A 19,840-nucleotide genomic window follows, 5' to 3' on the forward strand; every position below is an offset into this window, starting at 1 on the left:
TTTTAAAATGAGTTGTGTACTCAAGTTTCCAGAAAGTCCTTACCTTTTTGTTCCTTGTGATGGATTAGCGCATTGCTGTCCTCTGCTTAAACCTCCTGAAAAGTAATTGGAAACAACAAAAATTAATTATTTTAATAAAGAATGTTTCAGAAATCACATACATGGCAGAAGTTTTAAAAGAGCAGGTTTCGGTAAAGCTTTTCTTTCCCTTTTTTTTTTAAGGTAACCAAAGTTAATCTGTCTCAAGGAGCAGATAACATTTTATTACATGCAGTTTGAGTACTGCAATTTATATTAACATTCTTAAAGAGAAAAAGCCTTTAGCTTATTGAATTCTAAGGGATGAATTTGAACCTTGTTGTAGTTTTCAGAAATATTTCAGTGTGATGTAGTTGATTTTCAAGGTGGTTATTGAAAACTTTTTTTTATCCTGCAGGGGGGAAAAACTCTTTGCCAACAGTAAATTTTTAATTTAAAACAAAGCCTGTTTGCACATGTAGCAACAATACTGCTTATAAAATTTTCTGTGTAAAAGATTCAAATTGTAAGTCTTAATTGTGTCTGATAATTCTATCACACTCTAATTTCCTCTTATACAGCTCCCACGTTAGATTACGGACAAGGTACTTCAAGCAGATACCTAATTACCTGCACATGTCCTCTAATCTAGCCAAAGATTAACTCTTCATCAAAAAGAGAAACTACTTAAGTAAATATGCTACTGGTTTGCACGTTATGGGTTATGTAATACATCTTATTAGATGTAAAATAGTCAAGTTCCTCCCTTCATGCTTTAGTTCACCACCTCTCTGTTTTTGCCAACACATTACACAATGGAACTTTTTTGTCAACTGAATGTCTGAAACAATCCAGATAGAAGACGTTTTCATTGATTTTCATTTAAATCTCAGTGGCCTTACAAACACCTTTCTGAACATGGCCGGGGGGTAGCAAACGTGCAATTTACAGAAATGAGCAGTAATTCCTATGTCACCATTGCGGCAAATGAGAATGCACTGTGTAACTACCATCACATTCATAAATCTAGTTTGTCATGAAAATTGATTTGATATTTTTAAAATAAAAACGTTCACTCTTACACGGGCCTCACTCAAATGAACTTGTTGAAAAAAATCTCAAAGCCTTGTGTCCTGGTTTGAGGTTCAAAGTATACCATTACCAAATTACTTTAATTGTACAAGTAGATAATTTGCATAATCAGATATATCCTAATGCACATACTCACCAACTCTGTTTGAATTTTCCATATTACAAGTCTTAGTAGGAAAATCTTTTTTTTCTGTCAGCTCCTGGATAAGGCCTTTATTTAAGCAGACATCCACATGTCTGTTAAATGACATAAGACTGGTGGTTTTCTGCTCTGAATTACAAACTGGACAAACAAGAACGCTGTCTTCTTTGGCTTCAAAGAAACAGGATGAATTAGTTTCTTCTGTATGTTCAGTCTTTTCAAAATGGTCTTCCTTGTTTTGTGAAATTCTTTTGGGGAAAAGACACTGTTTCATACACACGTTTCTAGCAATATCACTGAGATTGCTAGGCTGTCTTTCTCTGTGAGGTTTATCAGATATTATCTGAGTGAATTTTTCTGTGCTATTGCTAGCAGAGTTGTCAGATGTACTTGCAGACTGGTCTGTTCCTGCTAGTTGATCTGTTTTATTTTTTTGACCTTCACCAACATTTTCAACATTTTCATTTTTGAAGTGTGGAAGAAAGTTAAATGTATTTTCTCTTGAATTGTCATTCTTGGATATTTCTATGGCATCTTTAACAACAGTGCCATTGAGGCACTCATCAATATGCCTATTAAGTTCTTCCAAATTATTGCTGCTTTGCTCCTCAAAGCAAACAGGGCAGGTGAAGGTCTTACACAGATTAGAATTCTGTAAATCTGTGACATTCTTAGTTTCTTTCACAAAATTTGCTGATGATTTCCTAACAGTAAGGAGCTGCTTACCTACAGTTTCATTTGGAGAAAGATTCTCACTGTTTAGTTGCCTTGCAGCTCGCTTTTTATCAAAAAAACTCCCTCCGGGAGACGCTTCTGAATTTTTTGTGCAGTATTCTTGGTTGGACTTCCCTGGCTGCAACCTAAGAAAAGCGATTTCTTTTCCTGATTTTAAGAAACTTGTAATGCTTTTTTGTTGATACTTCTTCTCTTCTTCACTTAGAAATCCTGATACTCGTACACCTAATGAAGAAAAACAAACTTACAATACCAATTTTAAGAAAACTTGATACTAATTCTTAATTAAAAACTTCTGAGGTGTACATCCACTCAATAAAAGTGCACTTCCTCTTTAAATGGAAGCTATACTACCTGCAAATGCTAACAATGGATCACAAGCTCCATATGATTTTATCAGACCTGAACACTTGCCCAACCATATTATTAATTTCAATACCCACAGAGTTTTAACCGATTGCACCATGAGGCTATAAACTTAATACAGTTATATAGAATTCAGTCTGAAAGAGAGTTTTGCATGAAGTTTCCCCACTAAAATATTTTTTTTCAGTGCATTCTAATACCATAGACAAATAAGTTTTATGTATCACTGAATGGTCCAAGCAGAATGCATAAGCACCTGAAATACACAAGTCTTAGAATCAAAACACAGAGTTTAATTTTGACAGAAATTTCAAATTTCTTGCAGAACATAGCATCTTCAACTCTAGAAGCACTTTTATTTAAAGCATTTGTTTCTAAAAGAGGTTATGGACAGAAATGTTGCTGCAGTGCAAGGCGGATTTAAAGGGTCTTTTAAAGCAGCAAAGTTAAGCACTGCTGTGCATTAAGATTCTACTCTCATGCCAATCTGTATGTCGTTCGAGGGCTAACAGGTGGTAGGAAAAGTACAACCTAAATCAGTAAAACATGCCTGAGTCACCATTAGCACTTCAGACCTGTTTCACTTTGCAAAAGCTACCAGGGTAACGGAGAAAGGATAAATCCATTTACACAAATTTTACTTTAGAGTACTGTCTATTACTTTGATACGTCATGAGATCTAAGTCTGAAAAGGAAGAACAAGTTTGAAATACTTTACCCATAAGTCTTATCCGTAAAGGGTGAGGAGCAACACTATCAATTTCTGTTCCTAACAAGTCTTTAGCCACAGCAAAGATTTCCTCCTCAGTAGAAACAGAAGACAGCACAGTTGAAGCTCTTGTTTTCACTTCAAAGTTCACATTCTTTAGCTTCAAGGTAACCGTTTTACCCTAGGCAAAAAAAAAAGGAAAAAAAAAAGAAAAAAAAAAGAAAAAAGTTAAGCATGTCGTATACAGCACAGAAACAATCATTATGTAGCATCTATATAAGGGCACTAAAGGCATAGCCAAAACTGTGGGCTTATCTGTGTACAGCAATGGGCACTGCCAAGAATTGGTCTGCAAGATTCTGCACTTGCTTCTGCCAAAGTCAAATTCTCTGAACTGGGTCATTTGTCTATTGTTCCCAGCAGACCATCTGCCACCAGTGCATATTCAATAGATTTCATGCTCTGGCTACAGTCACAACTTCTACTCTGTCTACAAAAAATTATTTCCTCACTTGGAAACTTTCTGTGTGGGATATCTTTGCTGGGAAACCTACTAAGGATGCATAAGTGATATCCAATTAAGGATTTGCTGAAAACTTACTTCCTCCTGCATGGTGCTATCACAGCCACACACAGCGTCTTTGTTTGGCACAAATATTCCCCTGGCAACACCTTCCAAACCATTTGTGTGATTTAGCGTCTTCGTCCAAACATACACAGATGGCACACCTTTTGTTCTGGTGCCTTTGTAAGCTTATCCCTTTGTCCTTCTTAGCTGATGATTTCCCTTTCAACCTGTCATCTTTTGAGACAATCTTTTATGAATGAAGACGACTAATCACAATTCTTTTAGGTCTTGAATGTTATTCCTTGCTTTACCATAAAGACCTTCATAGAAAATATCAACTGTTATTTCCAGATAATAAACAGAAATTTGAGGAGAAGGAATACAGGTACTGTTCCTACCATTCATACCAGTGAATGGCATGAACTGGCTATTGACTGGATCCTGTGTGAATACAGGAAAGAAACACAGTGTTTTAAATACTTCGTAGTACATGATTGACCAAAGCACAGCTCATAGACAATCAGCGCTATTACTTGTTTATAAATATTGCTTTTAGCATAAAATGCTTATATGCTAAATAACTTGGTTAATTAGTTTATTTTTTTCCATGCGTATTATTAGAAAGCCACCTGAACAGTATCAATAGCTGCCTAAATCTGCAATTAAATAATGGAGACCATACATTGCATGCTACAATGCTGCTGAAAGTATTCATACTAACGCTGCACTTAATAAGTTTGAGTGCAAAGTGTTGTCTTTTTGCAAGTAAACAGAGAATAATATAAGTACCTTAAGTCCCTCTTTCTGTAGCTCTTGAGCAAGGTCTCTGCAGAGTTCTCGACACAAGCTGTACTGGTCTTCTGCTGTGTTTATTTCACTGAATGTTCTACGATAAAGATAAGATTTTTTTTTCAGTATGAATTCTAAAATTTACTTAGTGGCTGCCTTCTAAAGTATTTTTTGTACATTTAAACAAAACTACATCAGCAGAAGGTTGTATAGGTTTGAATGTTTACTTCAAGGAAAAATGGATATTAATATGATTATTATACAGAAAGATTTGTGCGCATTTATGTGTTTCAAAATGCTTGCAAAGCCCTTCAAATAATTAAATAATTTGGCTTTCAATTTTTCATGCACTATTTGAAAATGTATCAGATTTAAGTTCATTAATGCTTAAATATTTGCAAGAGAGAATACTAACACCAACTGAATTCATGGATCCAGTCAAGTTATTTGTATTTAATCTCCTTTGTACAGTGCTATGTAACATCAGAAGAAAGAAAGGATTAGAAAGTCAACATCAGAGCCAAGTATCAGAAATAAATAATGCAGATACTAAGAAAAAGATGCCAGCTAGAATAATTATGTCTATCCTCAGAGGAGGAAAAGCTATCTCTCTGCCAAAAACATTGCTAACTGCCTTTGCTAGAGCAGGGGAATTACAGTACTATTTTTTTGTTTTGCATCTGCTTTTTAGTAATAACATGAGAGGAAAGGCAACCTTCAGTTAGTAGCAATTTTAAGAGAAGCGGAAAGCAAAACTTAAAGCTGCCAGATGCTTTTGGAAAGGTCCCACAGATCCATTGTTTCATGCCAGGCTTTATATTTACAAGTGTAAAGTCCCTACAGTTACGCTGGATTTCACATCTCTAAGTTATACTCAGGTTTACGTGATCTATTGAAAAGTCATCCTCTATTATGATTCACATTCCCCTAAGAATGTTTGCATGCTGCCAAACTAACGGGATCGATATTTTACTGTGGGTCCCATGCCATTATCCAAGGAGTAACTCGTGTTACCCTGGCAATGCTGTAGTAGTTGGGAAGCTGTAAAAGTCCTAAGTTTGGAAGGGGCAGGATAGAGAGAATGCTATTTCAGGCCCATCTCTTCCTCACATATAAACTAGACTCATGATCTCAGCAGCTCATTGACATCTCTGGTCTAAAACCATTTCCCTTAGGGAAAAAAGAAGAAAGAAAGGCAGAATGGCAGAGCAGGCTACTCAGACTATCTGTCTGCCTTCAAACCAGCACAAGACTACAGCCATAAATTTCTCAGCTCTGGTGGTACCAAACCTTACTGGGCTTACATAAGTTGCCCACAACTATTAAGTCTCAATAGAAACAAGAATCATTTCTTATCTTCTTTTCTAGGAAGAGACCACATGAGGGTAGGGATAATTATTATGGTGCTCTACAGATTCTCCTTGCAGTATTTCCTTTTTAAAAATGAACTTTTGGAAACGACATATGCCACCACCTTAAGGAACTTTACACTGGTAAAAACTTAAAAGTTAGGAAATGTAACCAATTTTAGTTAACCATGCAAAATTATTGTCAGCTTTGCAAGTCTACCTTATGCTATTGACTGATATAGACTGATACTGACATTAAACTGGAACATAGAAAAAAAATTCAAGCTCTTACATATTTCCACCCTATATTATGGCTTAAAGACCACTGTGATGCATTAAAGGCATTAGTAGGATCAGATGTTGAGAAAAGAGAACACACAAACTGACAGAAATACCTCCATAGTATTCTGAAGACAAATAATGAAAGCTTGAATCTGATTTAGTGAGCTTGTTGTATATGCGGTTTTTTAACACATATAAATACACAATGAAATTACATGACTAAGAAAAGTATACGCTACCTGGCATTAAGTAGATTTAGTGATTAATGTAGTTTTTTCAATGTTAAAGAGGCATACCTTTCAGTGCTCATACTTTTTCTTTCTCCATCCCTTTAAAAAGATAAAAAATTTATTATACTCTCTTTACCTAGAACTGTTATCATTTCAATGAACTCTGAGACAATCAGTCATGCTTTAATAACTAACAGCAGTCGCTTCTATAAAATCTGGATGTTAACTTTTTCTACAAATCTTGTACATCAAGTTTAAGTGAGTGCAAAATGGACAATGTATTTTTAAAAAAACTTAAATTACTGTAGATGAAGTAAAGACATAAATCAGCCACAGACATCAATAAAAATGAAGTTTGTAAAAAGAACCCAAAACCCCAACAAAACTCCCCTCTCGTATTGGAAGGAGCCTTATTTAAAAACTAACTACAAATCCTATGCTGCCTCACCTCACTATAACTGTAAAGCACTGCTATTAAAATCCTGAACATACCAGGTATTTTTGAATATTTGTTTATCTGAGGAAATAGTTTGCTTTCTCACTAAATTATTACCCATGTTAAAGGTGATGTGTTAGGGCTTTTTCTGTTGGTTGGTTTGTTTGCTTGCTTGTTTTTTCCCAGTTTTAATTGAGCATCCTTTAATAACTCTTCTGCATTCAAGCAGTTCCTACGAGTGTTTTCTTTTTAGATCCTTCTTCTGTTTTTAAGTATTGGAAATAGCAAATTCGGTGGACCACAAGATGAACCATTTACTCAAGGATTCAGGTGTTGGTATGTTAAGGGCATGCTTTCTCCACACTCAAATCACTGAAATCAAGTTGGTGCTAATAAAAACAAAACGAAGAAATAAATTTCTTTGACAACACCATTAAAATTGCATTCCCCTTCACAATGATAATTGTGGCTTTTGAAATGCTCCTGGTTTTGTTTTTGTTTTTTAATGTACTAGGAGGTTTCCCAGAGTGTACAACACCTGAACAGCGTGAATAAGGGGAGAGAGTGCACCAATTATTAAAGGACCATTTGAGGTCCTTTCTCTTAAGGGAAACCATTCTCTTAAGAGAAACAAATATTTGGGAAAATGCATTTTATCTTTTATCAAGTCACCTCACAAAGTCAATCTTACTGCATATTTTGTTTCAAGTCAACATACTTCTGCAACAGACAAACAAAAACAATGCAAAGATTTGTGCTAGCACATTACTGGTGTACAAATTGCTAACTGTATATATTATTTTGTAGTCAAATAGAAAAAATGGAAGATCTATTACTACCAGAGAAGTAACAGAAATAATTCAGAATAGGTCCTTCAGAAATACACAAAGCACTTCAGAACTCCTAATGAAACCAAATCATTGTCAAGCTGTTTTTAAATAGAATTTCAGCACTTTGTGAAGGATAGAAGGATATTTAAGGAAGGAATATCTAAAAGAAAGGACTCAATCCTAAATTAAGACTCTTGTTTACATGAACAGCAAAATGCTGAGGTTTTTTAAGAACAAGTGTTCCATGTTTGTATCCAGGACAGGCTTAGAAATGACGCATATTATTGAAAACATGTATTCACTGGTAAGACATATTTCTCCCCTCCCAAACAGGAGGCTAAAAAGCTGTTAATGTAGTATGAACCCTAAAGGAATAGCTATGAAGGCTATTAAAATCTTCAGTTCTATTCCACCAAATACGCAAGTTGATATTACAAATATGTATGTATACAGGATAGGAGACACAGGAACTTCAGTTACTTTCATTAGAACTACAATTTACCACCACAGAAGATCAGATACCAATGCAATTTTCATTACAATCAGATAATAATAAAAGCCAATGAATGTATATTGTTTTTACAGAGAAAATAGGACTGAACACCTCTGCTTAGGATAACTCATTTCTCTTTAGCTATTTTAGTAATTATGAGGTTACCCTAAATGATACTGACTTGATTTCTTGATATACACTTATGCCCAACTTCTTTGACAGACTTTTTGGATTTCATATATTAGACATGCATGTACAAACTTTTGCTTTTTAGCGCTTGGTTTGTTGTGTGTATGTTAGCCATAAGTACAATAATAACAGGTATCAGAGATCTTTTAAAATGTATTAAGCCAAATTTTCGTAATATTTGTTTGTCAATAAAACATGTCTTAAAATGTACAGTATGTGAAATACACAAGCAGAAAAATGTAAACACAGGAGAAAAAAAACCAAAATATACTTTTCCAAATGTGTTGAACCCAAACCAAGGGAAATATCCAAGAAATTACGCCAAGATGCTTCTGAAAAAAGAAGAGAAAGCAGCGCCCTCTGCTGGTAAAGTTCTGAGCAAGTCACAATTCCAAGGGCTTTTAACATCTTCTCGGTTACTTTTCCTATACCTGGCACCTGAAAAACAGTTAAGTCTCATTATGCTGGAAACTTTCCATTTGTAGATCCAATATCAAGAACAATTTAAATCAAACACAACTGGGCAGATTACCTAGAAAAGTATATTTCTTCAGTAGAAATTTTGCTTTTAGAACATAAGGAACATACACGATTACACAGTAAATACCATGGTATCTCTTACCTTTCTAATGGGCAAGTCTTTTAGGAAGTCTAGCACTGCTTGTCTCTCAGGAGCAATTCTGTATTGCCCATTAGGTTTATTACGATCACTGCACATTTTTGCTAACATTGTGTTCGGTGCTATTCCTTAAAAACAAACAAACAAAATCCCTATTTTTAAAAAATACAGGACAATGTTTAATTTCAACTGTCCAATATTTAAAAGCACAAGAGTAGCCTACACATTTGGCAAAGACTAAACATAAGCAAAACAATTACTATAACTGATAACCAGATTTGTTACAATTCTGCAAAAAAATATTTATAATAGACAGGTGAGAACATAAATACTTGTGGAAGATTACTTATAATGGATGCACCAGATAAAGTGTACCTACTATTTTAAGATAGTCAGGGTAACACAACATGCGCTAATCAGTCACGAGAGTTAAATACCAAGTGTTTATCTATAACATCAGCTACATGATTGAATGATTTTACGATGATGATTATGGTAAGACAAAAGGAAATCCTTACAACGGCAGTTATAACGAACTCTTAATACGAAGGAGATATTTCTTCCTTGTATTTAAAAAAAAAAGACTTAATTAATTTTGACAAAATTTACCAAATTAAAGTCTTTTGAGGACTACCACTGCTATGTAGTTTTTTTGAAATATATATATATATTTCCCTGTCACTGATAGGGATGAGGGATTGCTGTTTTTTATCAAAGTATCTGTTTTTAAAAATGTACTCTGGAATTGGTTTAGCAAGAAAAATAGAATTATTCTGCACTACAGCCCTAGTGGCCTAAATTTTGAATTGCTCACTGATAAAATTATTCAAGAAGGTATAAAAATTCTATTTATTTCTGATTATTAGTATTTTTTCAATTAGCCTTCTAACTGGTTTTCATTTTTGGGCTTAAAATCCCGATGCACTCATAAAAGCTTTGTCTGTTTTCTAAACATTAACTTATTCTTAGGAAGACAAAATTGCAGTAGAACAAAATTATGATTTTGCTACCACTCATGAGATAACATACATGGGAGGTGGGTCTCATCCTGCTTCTTCCTACTAGCTGTTCCTTTACGTTTGCTTACATTCAACACTTCCTCGGTCTCCTACATCTGCTTCATAAAGCTCAGCACTCCCTGATGCCTCACTGACCTGGTTCACAAAGCAGTTTGGATGGCATCCAAACTAAGTGGCTACCGAAATAAACTTTTTTTCAGCGACCTAATCCAGATTATTATTGAAACAGTTAAGACTTACAGGTAGATTGCCTGAAGTCAAAAGACATAAAACTTGAATAGTAAATATTAAACCCCTAGTGAATAATTTAACTTCAACACATATTTACTTCTCTGAGAACTAACTTTTTAATGAATTTTGATATTGCCTTAAACAAGGAACAGTGTGGAGAACTGTCAGAAACAATATGGATCTGCTATTCAAACTAACAGCAATTTAGCAACCAGTGACAGATTTCACTGTGACCACTGGCTTACGAAAACAATTTACATGAAGCACGAAAACAACAACCACCAGTGCTAAGATCACCTCCTGAGCGCACCGGTCATTCTTCCACACTACTTATACTTCAAACACAAAGAAGCAAAAAGATGACATAACTGTTTCTATGATTAAAAACCAAAAACCAGGAATGGTTTTGATAACCATAACATCTCTTGAAACACTTGAAAATCACAGTCTTTGCAGACTTTGCAAAGAGAGCAAATTTCTTTGCAGTACAAGAAAACTGTGCCAATGCAAATTTCTTAATTAATGCCCTCTAAGATTAGAGTAGAAGACACTGTGGAAATACAACGCATTATTATTATTCATATGTGTCTGAATACCTGCACTAGCAGTCAGTTGAGTTTTCTGCTCAATCCTAAAGCGAATTTCCTTCACAACTTCCTCTGCAGAAGTTCCAAAGACAACTGAATTTTCCATTGATTGATCTCTTTGTTGAGGGTGGTCATCCATCAGAGGTGTGTTGTCTTCAAACAGTATCGGTGAAGAAGAGTATCCATCTTCATTAAATTTGGCAGACATATTTACCTCACCTTTATCTATGTTAGACAGAAACACAAACAACTAATCCATCCATATATAACATATATACCTGGATCTCAGGGATAAAAAATAGTTTATGACCTTTGAAAGAAGGGGCAGGCAACTCAGGAGGACTACAAGGATGTCGTGAGCTTATGTAGGAAGAAAATTAGAAGGGCCAAAGCCCAATTAGTACTTAACCTGGCTCCTGCAGTAAAAGACAATTAAAATGTTTCTAGAGTTATATCAGCAACAAAAGGAGGGCTAAGGAGAATCTCCATCCTTTATTGGATGCAGGGTGAAATACAGTGACAAAGGATGAGGAAAAGGCTGAGGTACTTAATGCCTCAGTCTTTAATAGTAAGACCAATTGTTCTCAGGTCCTCAGCCCCCTCTGAGCTGGAAGACAGGGACAAGTTGCTGAATGAAGTCACCATAATCCAGGGTGAAATGGTTAGCAACCTGCTACACCACTTAGACACACACACAAGTCTGTGGGGCGTGATGGAATCCACCCAAGGGTACTGAGGGGGCTGGCAGAAGTGCTCACCAAGCCATTTTCCATCATTTATCAGCAGTCCTGGCTAACTGAGGAGGTCCCAGTTGACTAGAGGTTAGCAAATGTGACACCTGTCTAAAAGAAGGGCCAGAAGGAGGATCCAAGGAACTACAGGACTGTAAATCTGACCTTGGTGCCAGGGAAGGTTATGGAGCAGATCATCCTGAGTACCATCACGTGGGATGTACAGGACAATTAGGAGATTGGGCCCAGTCACCATGGGTTTATGAAAGGCAGGTCCTGCTTGACTAACGTGATCTCCTTCTATGACAATGTCACCCGCTTAATGGATGAGGCAAAGGCTGTGGATGTTGTCTACCTAGACCTCAGTAAAGCCTTTGACACTGTTTCCCACAGCATTTTCCTGGAGAACTGGCTGCTCATGGCTTGGGCGGGCATACGCTTCACTGTTTAAAAAACTGGCTGGACAGCCAGGCCCAGAGAGTTATGGCAAATGGAGTTAAATCTGGTTGGCAGCTAGTCACAAGTGGCGTTCCCCAGGGCTCAGTACTGGGGCCAGTTCTGTTTAATGTCTTTATTAACGATCTGGACAACGGGATCAAGTGCACCCTCAGTAAGTTTGCAGACAACACCAAGTTGGGTGGGAGCGTTGATCTGCTTCAGGGTAGGAAGGCTCTGCAGAAGGATCTGGACAGGCTAGATCAATGGGCCAAGGCCAGCTGTGTGAGGCTCAACAAGGTTGAGTGCTGGGTCCTCTAGTTGGGTCACAGCAACTCCACAAAATGCTACAGGCTTGGGGAAGAGTGGCTGGAAAGCTGACCAGCGGAAAAGGACCTGGGGGGTTTTGGTCGACAGCCAGCTGAATATGAGCCAGCAGTATGCCCAGGTGGCCAAAAAGGCCAATAGCATCCTGGCTTGTATCAGAAATAGTGTGGCCAGCAGGGCTAGAGAAGTGACTGTCCCCCTGGTGAGGCTGCACGTCAAATACTGTGTTCTGTTTTGGGCCCCTCACTACAAGAAAGACATTGAGGTGTTGGTACAAAGAAGAGCAACAAAGCTGGTGAAGTGTCTAGAGCACAAGTCTTATGAGGAGCGGCTGAGGGAACGGGGGTTGTTTAGCCTGGAGAAAAGGAGGCTGAAGGGAGATCTTATCGCTCTCTACAACTACCTGAAAGGAGGTTGTAGCGAGGTGGGGGTCAGTCTCTTCTCCCAAGTAACAAGGGACAGGGCAAGAGGAAATGGCCTCAAGTTGCACGAGGGGAGGTTTAGACTGGATATTAGGAAAAATGTCTTCACTGAAAGGGTTGTCAAGCATTGGAACGGGCTGCCTGTGGAAGCAGTTGAGTCACCATCCCTGGAAGTATTTAAAAGACTATGTGGTGCTTAGGGACATAGTTTAGTGGTGGACTTGGCAGTGTTAGGTTAACAGTTGGATCTGATGATCTTAAAGGTCTTTTCCAACCTGAATGATTCTATGATATAATTTATTGATTTCTTTCTGCAGTGGCTGAAGAGAGTTCATTAGCAGTTTCATTTTTTCTGTTTGGAAAAAAATATGTAATTATTTAGCCAAAGCAATTGCACTGGTCTTTTGTTTGAAGAGAGGAGAGTCATAACTGCTTTGTTCTTAATATGATTTGAGCTTGGCTGAGATTGGAAAAATTGGCTAGGAGACTGGACATAACTTCCAGAAAAGCAACAAGGTTTAATGGCCTGTTGCTGTAGCAGCAGAAAAACATCAAAATGTTGGCATTATTTTTGTTTCATATCAGAGTGAAGGCCAGATGCTCCCTTTTTTTTTGTGGACATAAAAATCTCTTGTAGAAGTTTTTTCAATATTCTCCAAAGAAAATTAGGGTTCTGGAATATCTGGTTCTGGAACCATGAGCCTGGCAAGCCTCTTGTTTTCAACTGCAGTCATGGTAGAACAAGTAATGTCAGCAGCTCTTTGTCTGACTGTACAAACTTTACTATTATGGTTTCACATTCAAAGTGCTTGTTTGTGTTTCTGAAGAGCAAAGATGTCAGAGAAGCACGAAGAGGCACTTGACTCCACATCAGTGATACTTATTTTGTAAAGACTGCCAGTTTGTTTCTTTCTATTCCATTAATGCTTTTCAGTTGTAATGTATCCTTGATTATCCTCTTAATGGCTATTTAGATCATTTTTGAATACTGATAATATAAATGTTTTGGTTTGTGCATCAATCAACCATTCGTATGACTCTTCCTTTTTTATTATTCCCAATTGGGTATACAGTTATGGATGTGGTTCCATCTTCTAGAAACAAGTGAAATCCAGTCATATCTTAAGCATTACTGTAAGTCCTGCAGTGCTCATGACTTTATATATTTTTAATCTTGTAAAATCGTCATGTAACCAGAGCTTATGCACACTGTCTTTGCAGGCAATTTCTCATGTTTCTGATGTATGGGACTCACTAAAGTATTTTAGGAAACAACTTTCCAAAATACAAATAATCTTTAGAGCAGTAAGTTTATTCATTCTACACCTCCTTAAGTCATAAGATTATTACTACTTATTTGCAAAATTATCACGTTGAATTGTAAAGGAAAAATACACACCTGAAAAACAATTGGGTTCAGTAAACCTAGTACCACTTTTCACACATGTTACTCTAGTTAAAAAAAAAGTAAGTCCTCCAACTCCAAATCATTAGCAGCATACCTTTTATGCATGGGTGTGCAGCAGAGGAAGTTAACCTATAAACTAAGAAATTGGAGGTAGAAAGTATATGGGAGGACAAATTACGCAAGGACCTGTGCTATCACAATTGCCTGATAAGAAAATAAAGCTTTAAATTGTAACTACGATTTAGTGCCATCACCATTCTGCCAATGATCCCTAAAAGAAACCATCTGTCCCCTCAGTGTCAGGTGACTACAGGAAAAGAGAGTAATTTGTTTACCTTTTTCTATAGTGCTTTCTGTGTTAAAAAAGAACCTTCTCTTATCTTCAGGCCAGTTTAGTCTTTCCTCCAAGTGCTCTGTTATGTTCAGGTAGGCTTCATCTAGGCCCATAGGCATAAAATTGGGATCATATTCAGTCAGTATTTCTCTAACCTTGATAAACACATAATGAAAGTTTAAAGGCTTGTTGCTGTAAGAGCAGATCTTGACACACAATTATGAGGTGAACAAATGTACTCTGAAACTTCAAGATGACCAGTGAATATTAAAGACATTTCCAATGAATAATAAAAATATTTATAGAACAAATTATTCATTGATACTGGAAAATTATAGTACTACTTCTCACACGTAGCAATATATCAATAATAAGTGAGAACTAAACAGATTTTGAGCAGTGTTATTTTACTTCAGAGGTCATTAAGATCAGTGTATAAGGACTCCACAGGCACTATGTTCACAGACTCTGCAGTAACCACCTGAATAAAACTCTGGGGAACTCAGAACTCATCAAAGCCCATGAGCTGATGCACCTTTCTGTGCACTGTGCATCAGACATCACATATGCAAAGGTTAAAAAAAAACCCACCCAAGTTTTAAATTACATTCAACTAAAGTTATAGCCAATGTCTTAGAGGGCTGGTTAATGCCACAGGCAAAACTTGTTAGTAAAATCTTTAGTGATAAGTGCATCTTCCAAAAAGGCAACATAATAAATTAAACGGACAAAATAAAACCTCAACCTTTTCTCCTCTTTTTTTTTTTTTTTTTAAACAAGGAGGAAAATTTGACTGTGTCATGGTTTCTCTATCAGTTTTGTTGAAATTCTTAGGTACCACAACATTTGTTCACATGTACTTCATCTTTCTGAAACTGATTAGATAGGATTCACTGCTCAACTTTTAATGTCAAAATGAAATAAATTTAAATATTTTCAATCCAAATCACAAGAGAAAAATATAACTAAAAAAATCCAAATCAGACTGAACCTTTAATACTTTACCCCATCAAACAACAAATTAAATACCTATCATGAAACCAAGATCCTCACCAAGCTCAAACCCATTCTGAAATACTCACATCTATATATGCTTTTTTCAACAGAAGTGAGAATAAAACCAAATAACATCAAAATTAGTAATTAGCTTACTTTGTTTATGTGAAGATATTGAGGCTTCATGAAAATAAATACATCTTGGCATAACTTTATTGAAGTCAGGAGACTTGTGCCATGTACTAGTTTAAGAGCTACAAAAGATCTGTTTGTTGGTTTGTTTGTTTTGTTGTTTGGTGGTTTTTTTAAACAAACAAACAAACAAATGGATTTTGGATATCCTAAGTATTTCTCCTGGTACTAACTAAAATTACTTCTGTTAAAGCGACATATGATTTCTTTTCTCCCTAATTTTTTGCTCTTTATTTCCAGTCCCTTTTTTTAAAAAGAATATATGAATCTGCATTTAGAATTCACTAATGCTCTTTGCTTCTCTCTCCAGTAATTATCATTTGAAATTATGATTATGCATTGTATGAAATTATTATCTCCATGTTTCCTATGTACTTGCAGCTTCCTAGTCATTAGATTATGCTCTATGATTTTGAAGTTTTTACGAATAAGGATCAAGTGGTATCACTAGCTGACTAAACAGTTTTGCAAATCCCTATCAGCATCACTACTGACTTCATTAAAATGTAAAGATGGATGAATGCGATGTTTTTTCATCTCCTTGCCAAATGCACCAATATTTTGTTTAATTTATGTTCAAAAACACATCAGAAGAGTTTAATGTTTAAACTTGTGTTTAAACTTCTGACTTACGTCAGAAGAGTTTAATGTTTAAACTACCACTTTCCATATTGTCTAGAACCAACGTATTTGACAGACTCTAAAACAAAGTACACTGACTATTAGTTAGCACTTTCAGACTTACCTCTTTGCTCACTTTGCCGTATTTTTCAAAGTTCAATGGTACTATAGTTAGATGTGGACATAGCTTTTTAGCAATAAATCCAGGCATGGCTGCACGTACACCAAATCTCCTAGCGTGGTAATTTGATGTAGACTTAGAAGAGATTAAATAAGTTTAGTGCTCAGTAATCAAGTTTTTCTTGAAGTTTAGTGTTAAATAATCGATTTCTAATCACATATCTCCAAGCAGAAAAGACTGACAAGGCTTAGAGTTTATCCTCTCCCCTGCCCGGCCTTTCAACCTGTTTACATCCTTTAAACTTTCATCAGAACACTTTTTACTGAAAACTAAAATCGAGCTTACATGGTCTAGTCTAAGAACAGATGTTTCCTCTATTATTTTTGTTATTTTTTTTCCACAGTGATAAAAATTCTCTCTGTAACAGTGTCATAGTACGTTATGATTGTGTGGTTTATTAGACTTCAGATTCATGTAATTGATTGCTGAATTAGCGTGACATTTGACCTTACCAACATACTCATTGATCCCACTGCTATAGGCTTTTCCTTCAGCTCTGGATTGTCTCTCATTTCTACAGCTGCATAGAACGCATCCATGTCAATGTGTACAATCGTATTGCTAAGGTTACGGCTTTGTTCCAGTTCTATCACAAGTTTGTCCACCTGAACAGAATAAACCAATAATTGAAAAACTATTAACCTGGCAGAAGCGCAACAGTACAGATAATCCTAAAAACTCAAATGCATCTAGCATATAATTAAAAAACAAACCAAACAACGCTGAACCAGCACCAAAGAACCACAACCAACCTTCTCATGAAGCTTGCTCTCAGAGAGAACGCTGCTGCAGCAAATGGTGCAAAAAAGACCCCAACCCAACAAACAAACAAACAAAACACCGATGTGGAAAAAAAAGATACATCATCTGATTCAGATAGAAACTTTGTAAGACCATTGAATATGCAGCTTTAGGTACTATGATACAGGTTATTTAAAAAAATTCTGAAAATTTTCTAGCAGAAAAAAATTCTGCTATTACAGAATTTCCAACACTCCTAAATTAAGCTATCACACTTCAGAGAATTGGCCTAAACAGGTAAAGAGAATACCAACAGCCCATAGCTTGTCTTGTCACAAATAAGGTCTCAACCAACCAGGTTTGTTTACTGCTAGGTAAGCTACTGTTAATCCCTTCATAAAATTCCTCAACATTTGTTACAGGAATCCATATCCTGTAAGACTGTATTGCTACCAAAAAGGCAAGGTGACTTTTAAAGAAAAGCACATACATAGAAAGTGTGTTTCACTCCTAGAGTTAAAGATGTATTTCTGAATTAGAAAATTCAGAAATTCAAAACAGTTGTTTTTGATCTTTAAGATCAAAGATGATCTTTAAGGTCCCTTCCAACATAAACCATTTTATGATTCTATGCAATGTATTTCTAACATGATACTTACTGATCAGCTAATATATGCATCTAAAGAATGAAACAAAATTACATTAAACCAGTCAGAAATACAAAAAGATAACTATAAATAATAACTATTCAGCAAAAGCAACTGATACAAGCAATATGTCAAAACAAAATCCAAAACTCCTGCTTCAACAGCTCCGTGGTGTTGTGAGGCAGAAGCCAAGCACACAGACCCCTCCATTAAATACTTTAATTCTACTTAATTTGCTTGCATTCTTTTACCAAACCACTTGCAGATCATGTGCTTGTTTCTGAAGTATCTTTCAATTATGAATGAGGTATGAACTATGAATATCACCAGAAAGCATGAGTGCATTATTTGACAAGTGATTTTTAAGGTCTGCTGATTAAAGATGACTATGTTGGCAGTACCACATATCATTCCAGGTACATTCTAACCACACTAATGACTATGCTAACCTCTATTTACACAACAAAAGGTTACTACTGCTAGAAAAAAACCAACAGACAGGCATAGCAGAGCTCAAGAAATGCAAGTAGCGAAAAGGAACAGAAGTTTCACATTGCTTGCAAGCACAAGGACTCACACACACATTCATAACATCAAGGTACCATTACAGAGCTGCCTCTAGATTGATTGCAATGTGTTTATGGTCCTGGAGAGAAATGTTTACATGCAATTTGCATGGTTTCTTGAAGACTTTTTCCCCCTCAACAGAGCTGCTTAATAAAAAACATTAAAACTTTATCCAAAAAAAAATCTTTGAAGCTGAAGGCACTTGAACCAAGCAAGTGGCTATGCATGTTCTAACTAAATTGCTGAGTAATGATTTACAAAGTCTTTTCTCTGTTTTGTTCCAAGTTGATTTGAGGGATGAAAGGCTAGAATGGGGCCTCAAACAAAGCTATTCCATACAGAAGAGCAGAATATGCTCCTTGAGGCTGAGAAAACTGCTTTAGACAAATTAAAAGCACAAGGGAAAAGCCGTTCAAAGAGGAACCAAAAGAAAAAGTGGGGAATTTACATTATTTTCATTACACTACTAATTCAGAAAGGGTTCAAGTCATAGTATAATCATGAAAAACATCTTTATTTTAAACTACACTTTGCAGATAATTTTTACGTTACACTCAAATTCAAATTTGCTTAATTAATTAATACTGTCAATTGCTCCTCTAGTTACGTAACTTCTGTATTTCAATTTATCACATTTATAACAAATTTCTTTTTGCTTTTTCTCAGCACAGGAAGGACATGGACCTGTTGGAACGGGTCCAGAGGAGGGCCACCAAGATGACCAGAGGGCTGGAGCACCTCTGCTACGAGGACAGGTGAGAGTTGGAGCTGTTCAGCCTGGAGAAGAGAAGGCTCTGAAGAGACCTTATAGCGGCCTTCCAGTACCTAAAGGGGGCCTACAGGAAAGATGGGGAGGGACTCTTGATCAGGGAATGTAGCAATAGGATGAGAGGTAATGGTTTTAAACTGAAAGAGAGGAGACTTAGATTAGGTATTAGGAAGAAATTCTTTACTGTGAGGGTGAGGCACTGGAACCAGTTGTCCAGAGAAGTTGTGGATGCCCCATCCCTGGAAATATTCAAGGCCAGGCTGGATGGGGCTTTGAGCCCCTGGTCTCGTGGGAGGTGTTCCTGCCCGTGGCAGGGGGGTTGGAACTAGATGATCTTTAAGGTCCCTTCCAACCTAAACCATTTTATGATTCTATGAAATGTATTTCTAACATGATACTTACTGATCAGCTAATATATGCATCTAAAGAATGAAACAAAATTACATGAAACTAATCAGAAATACAAAAAGATAACTGTTCAGCAAAAGCAACTGATACAAGTAATATGCCAAAACAAAACGCACACAGATGTGCTCAGAGAATTCAGGGGACCTACAAATGTTTCCTTAGTAAGATAAGGAAAGTTATGGAATAATTCCTTAGAGGCAAGCCAGGCTGACAAGTTTTTAAAAGCTGCTTCCAATTTTCTTTTGAAGATAAAAAAAGAGCTACTAAGTTGGGGGGTTTTACTTCTAGGCTAGATTTAAAAAAAGCATCTAAAAAGTTCAAATTGTAATTGAAAATTTAATTTTGCTTACAGTGACTTTTAGACAACTTAAAGAGTA

The 19,840-nt window shown here is 36.2% G+C and overlaps 1 protein-coding gene across 14 annotated transcripts in view; it reads right to left on the reverse strand.

The window, feature by feature from the left end:
* Window positions 1–19,840, reverse strand: part of POLK (DNA polymerase kappa) — a 38,643-nt gene that overhangs the window by 1,953 nt on the left and 16,850 nt on the right. For 11 of the 14 annotated variants that reach the window (XM_074570028.1, XM_074570034.1, XM_074570031.1 and 8 more), the window contains 11 exons: window positions 16,784–16,936; window positions 16,275–16,406; window positions 14,343–14,496; window positions 10,694–10,909; window positions 8,851–8,975; window positions 8,500–8,666; window positions 6,347–6,379; window positions 4,420–4,516; window positions 3,072–3,243; window positions 1,247–2,212; window positions 44–95 (listed from right to left, as the gene is read on the reverse strand). In XM_074570028.1, the coding sequence (XP_074426129.1) occupies window positions 44–95; window positions 1,247–2,212; window positions 3,072–3,243; window positions 4,420–4,516; window positions 6,347–6,379; window positions 8,500–8,666; window positions 8,851–8,975; window positions 10,694–10,909; window positions 14,343–14,496; window positions 16,275–16,406; window positions 16,784–16,936 (2,267 nt within the window). The remainder of the gene's footprint in view (window positions 1–43; window positions 96–1,246; window positions 2,213–3,071; window positions 3,244–4,419; window positions 4,517–6,346; window positions 6,380–8,499; window positions 8,667–8,850; window positions 8,976–10,693; window positions 10,910–14,342; window positions 14,497–16,274; window positions 16,407–16,783; window positions 16,937–19,840) is intronic. The other 3 variants (XM_074570040.1, XM_074570041.1, XM_074570039.1) reach the window with 3 other exon arrangements.

The sequence above is a fragment of the Larus michahellis genome, chromosome Z, assembly GCF_964199755.1.
Source record: "Larus michahellis chromosome Z, bLarMic1.1, whole genome shotgun sequence".
Taxonomy (NCBI): domain Eukaryota; kingdom Metazoa; phylum Chordata; class Aves; order Charadriiformes; family Laridae; genus Larus; species Larus michahellis.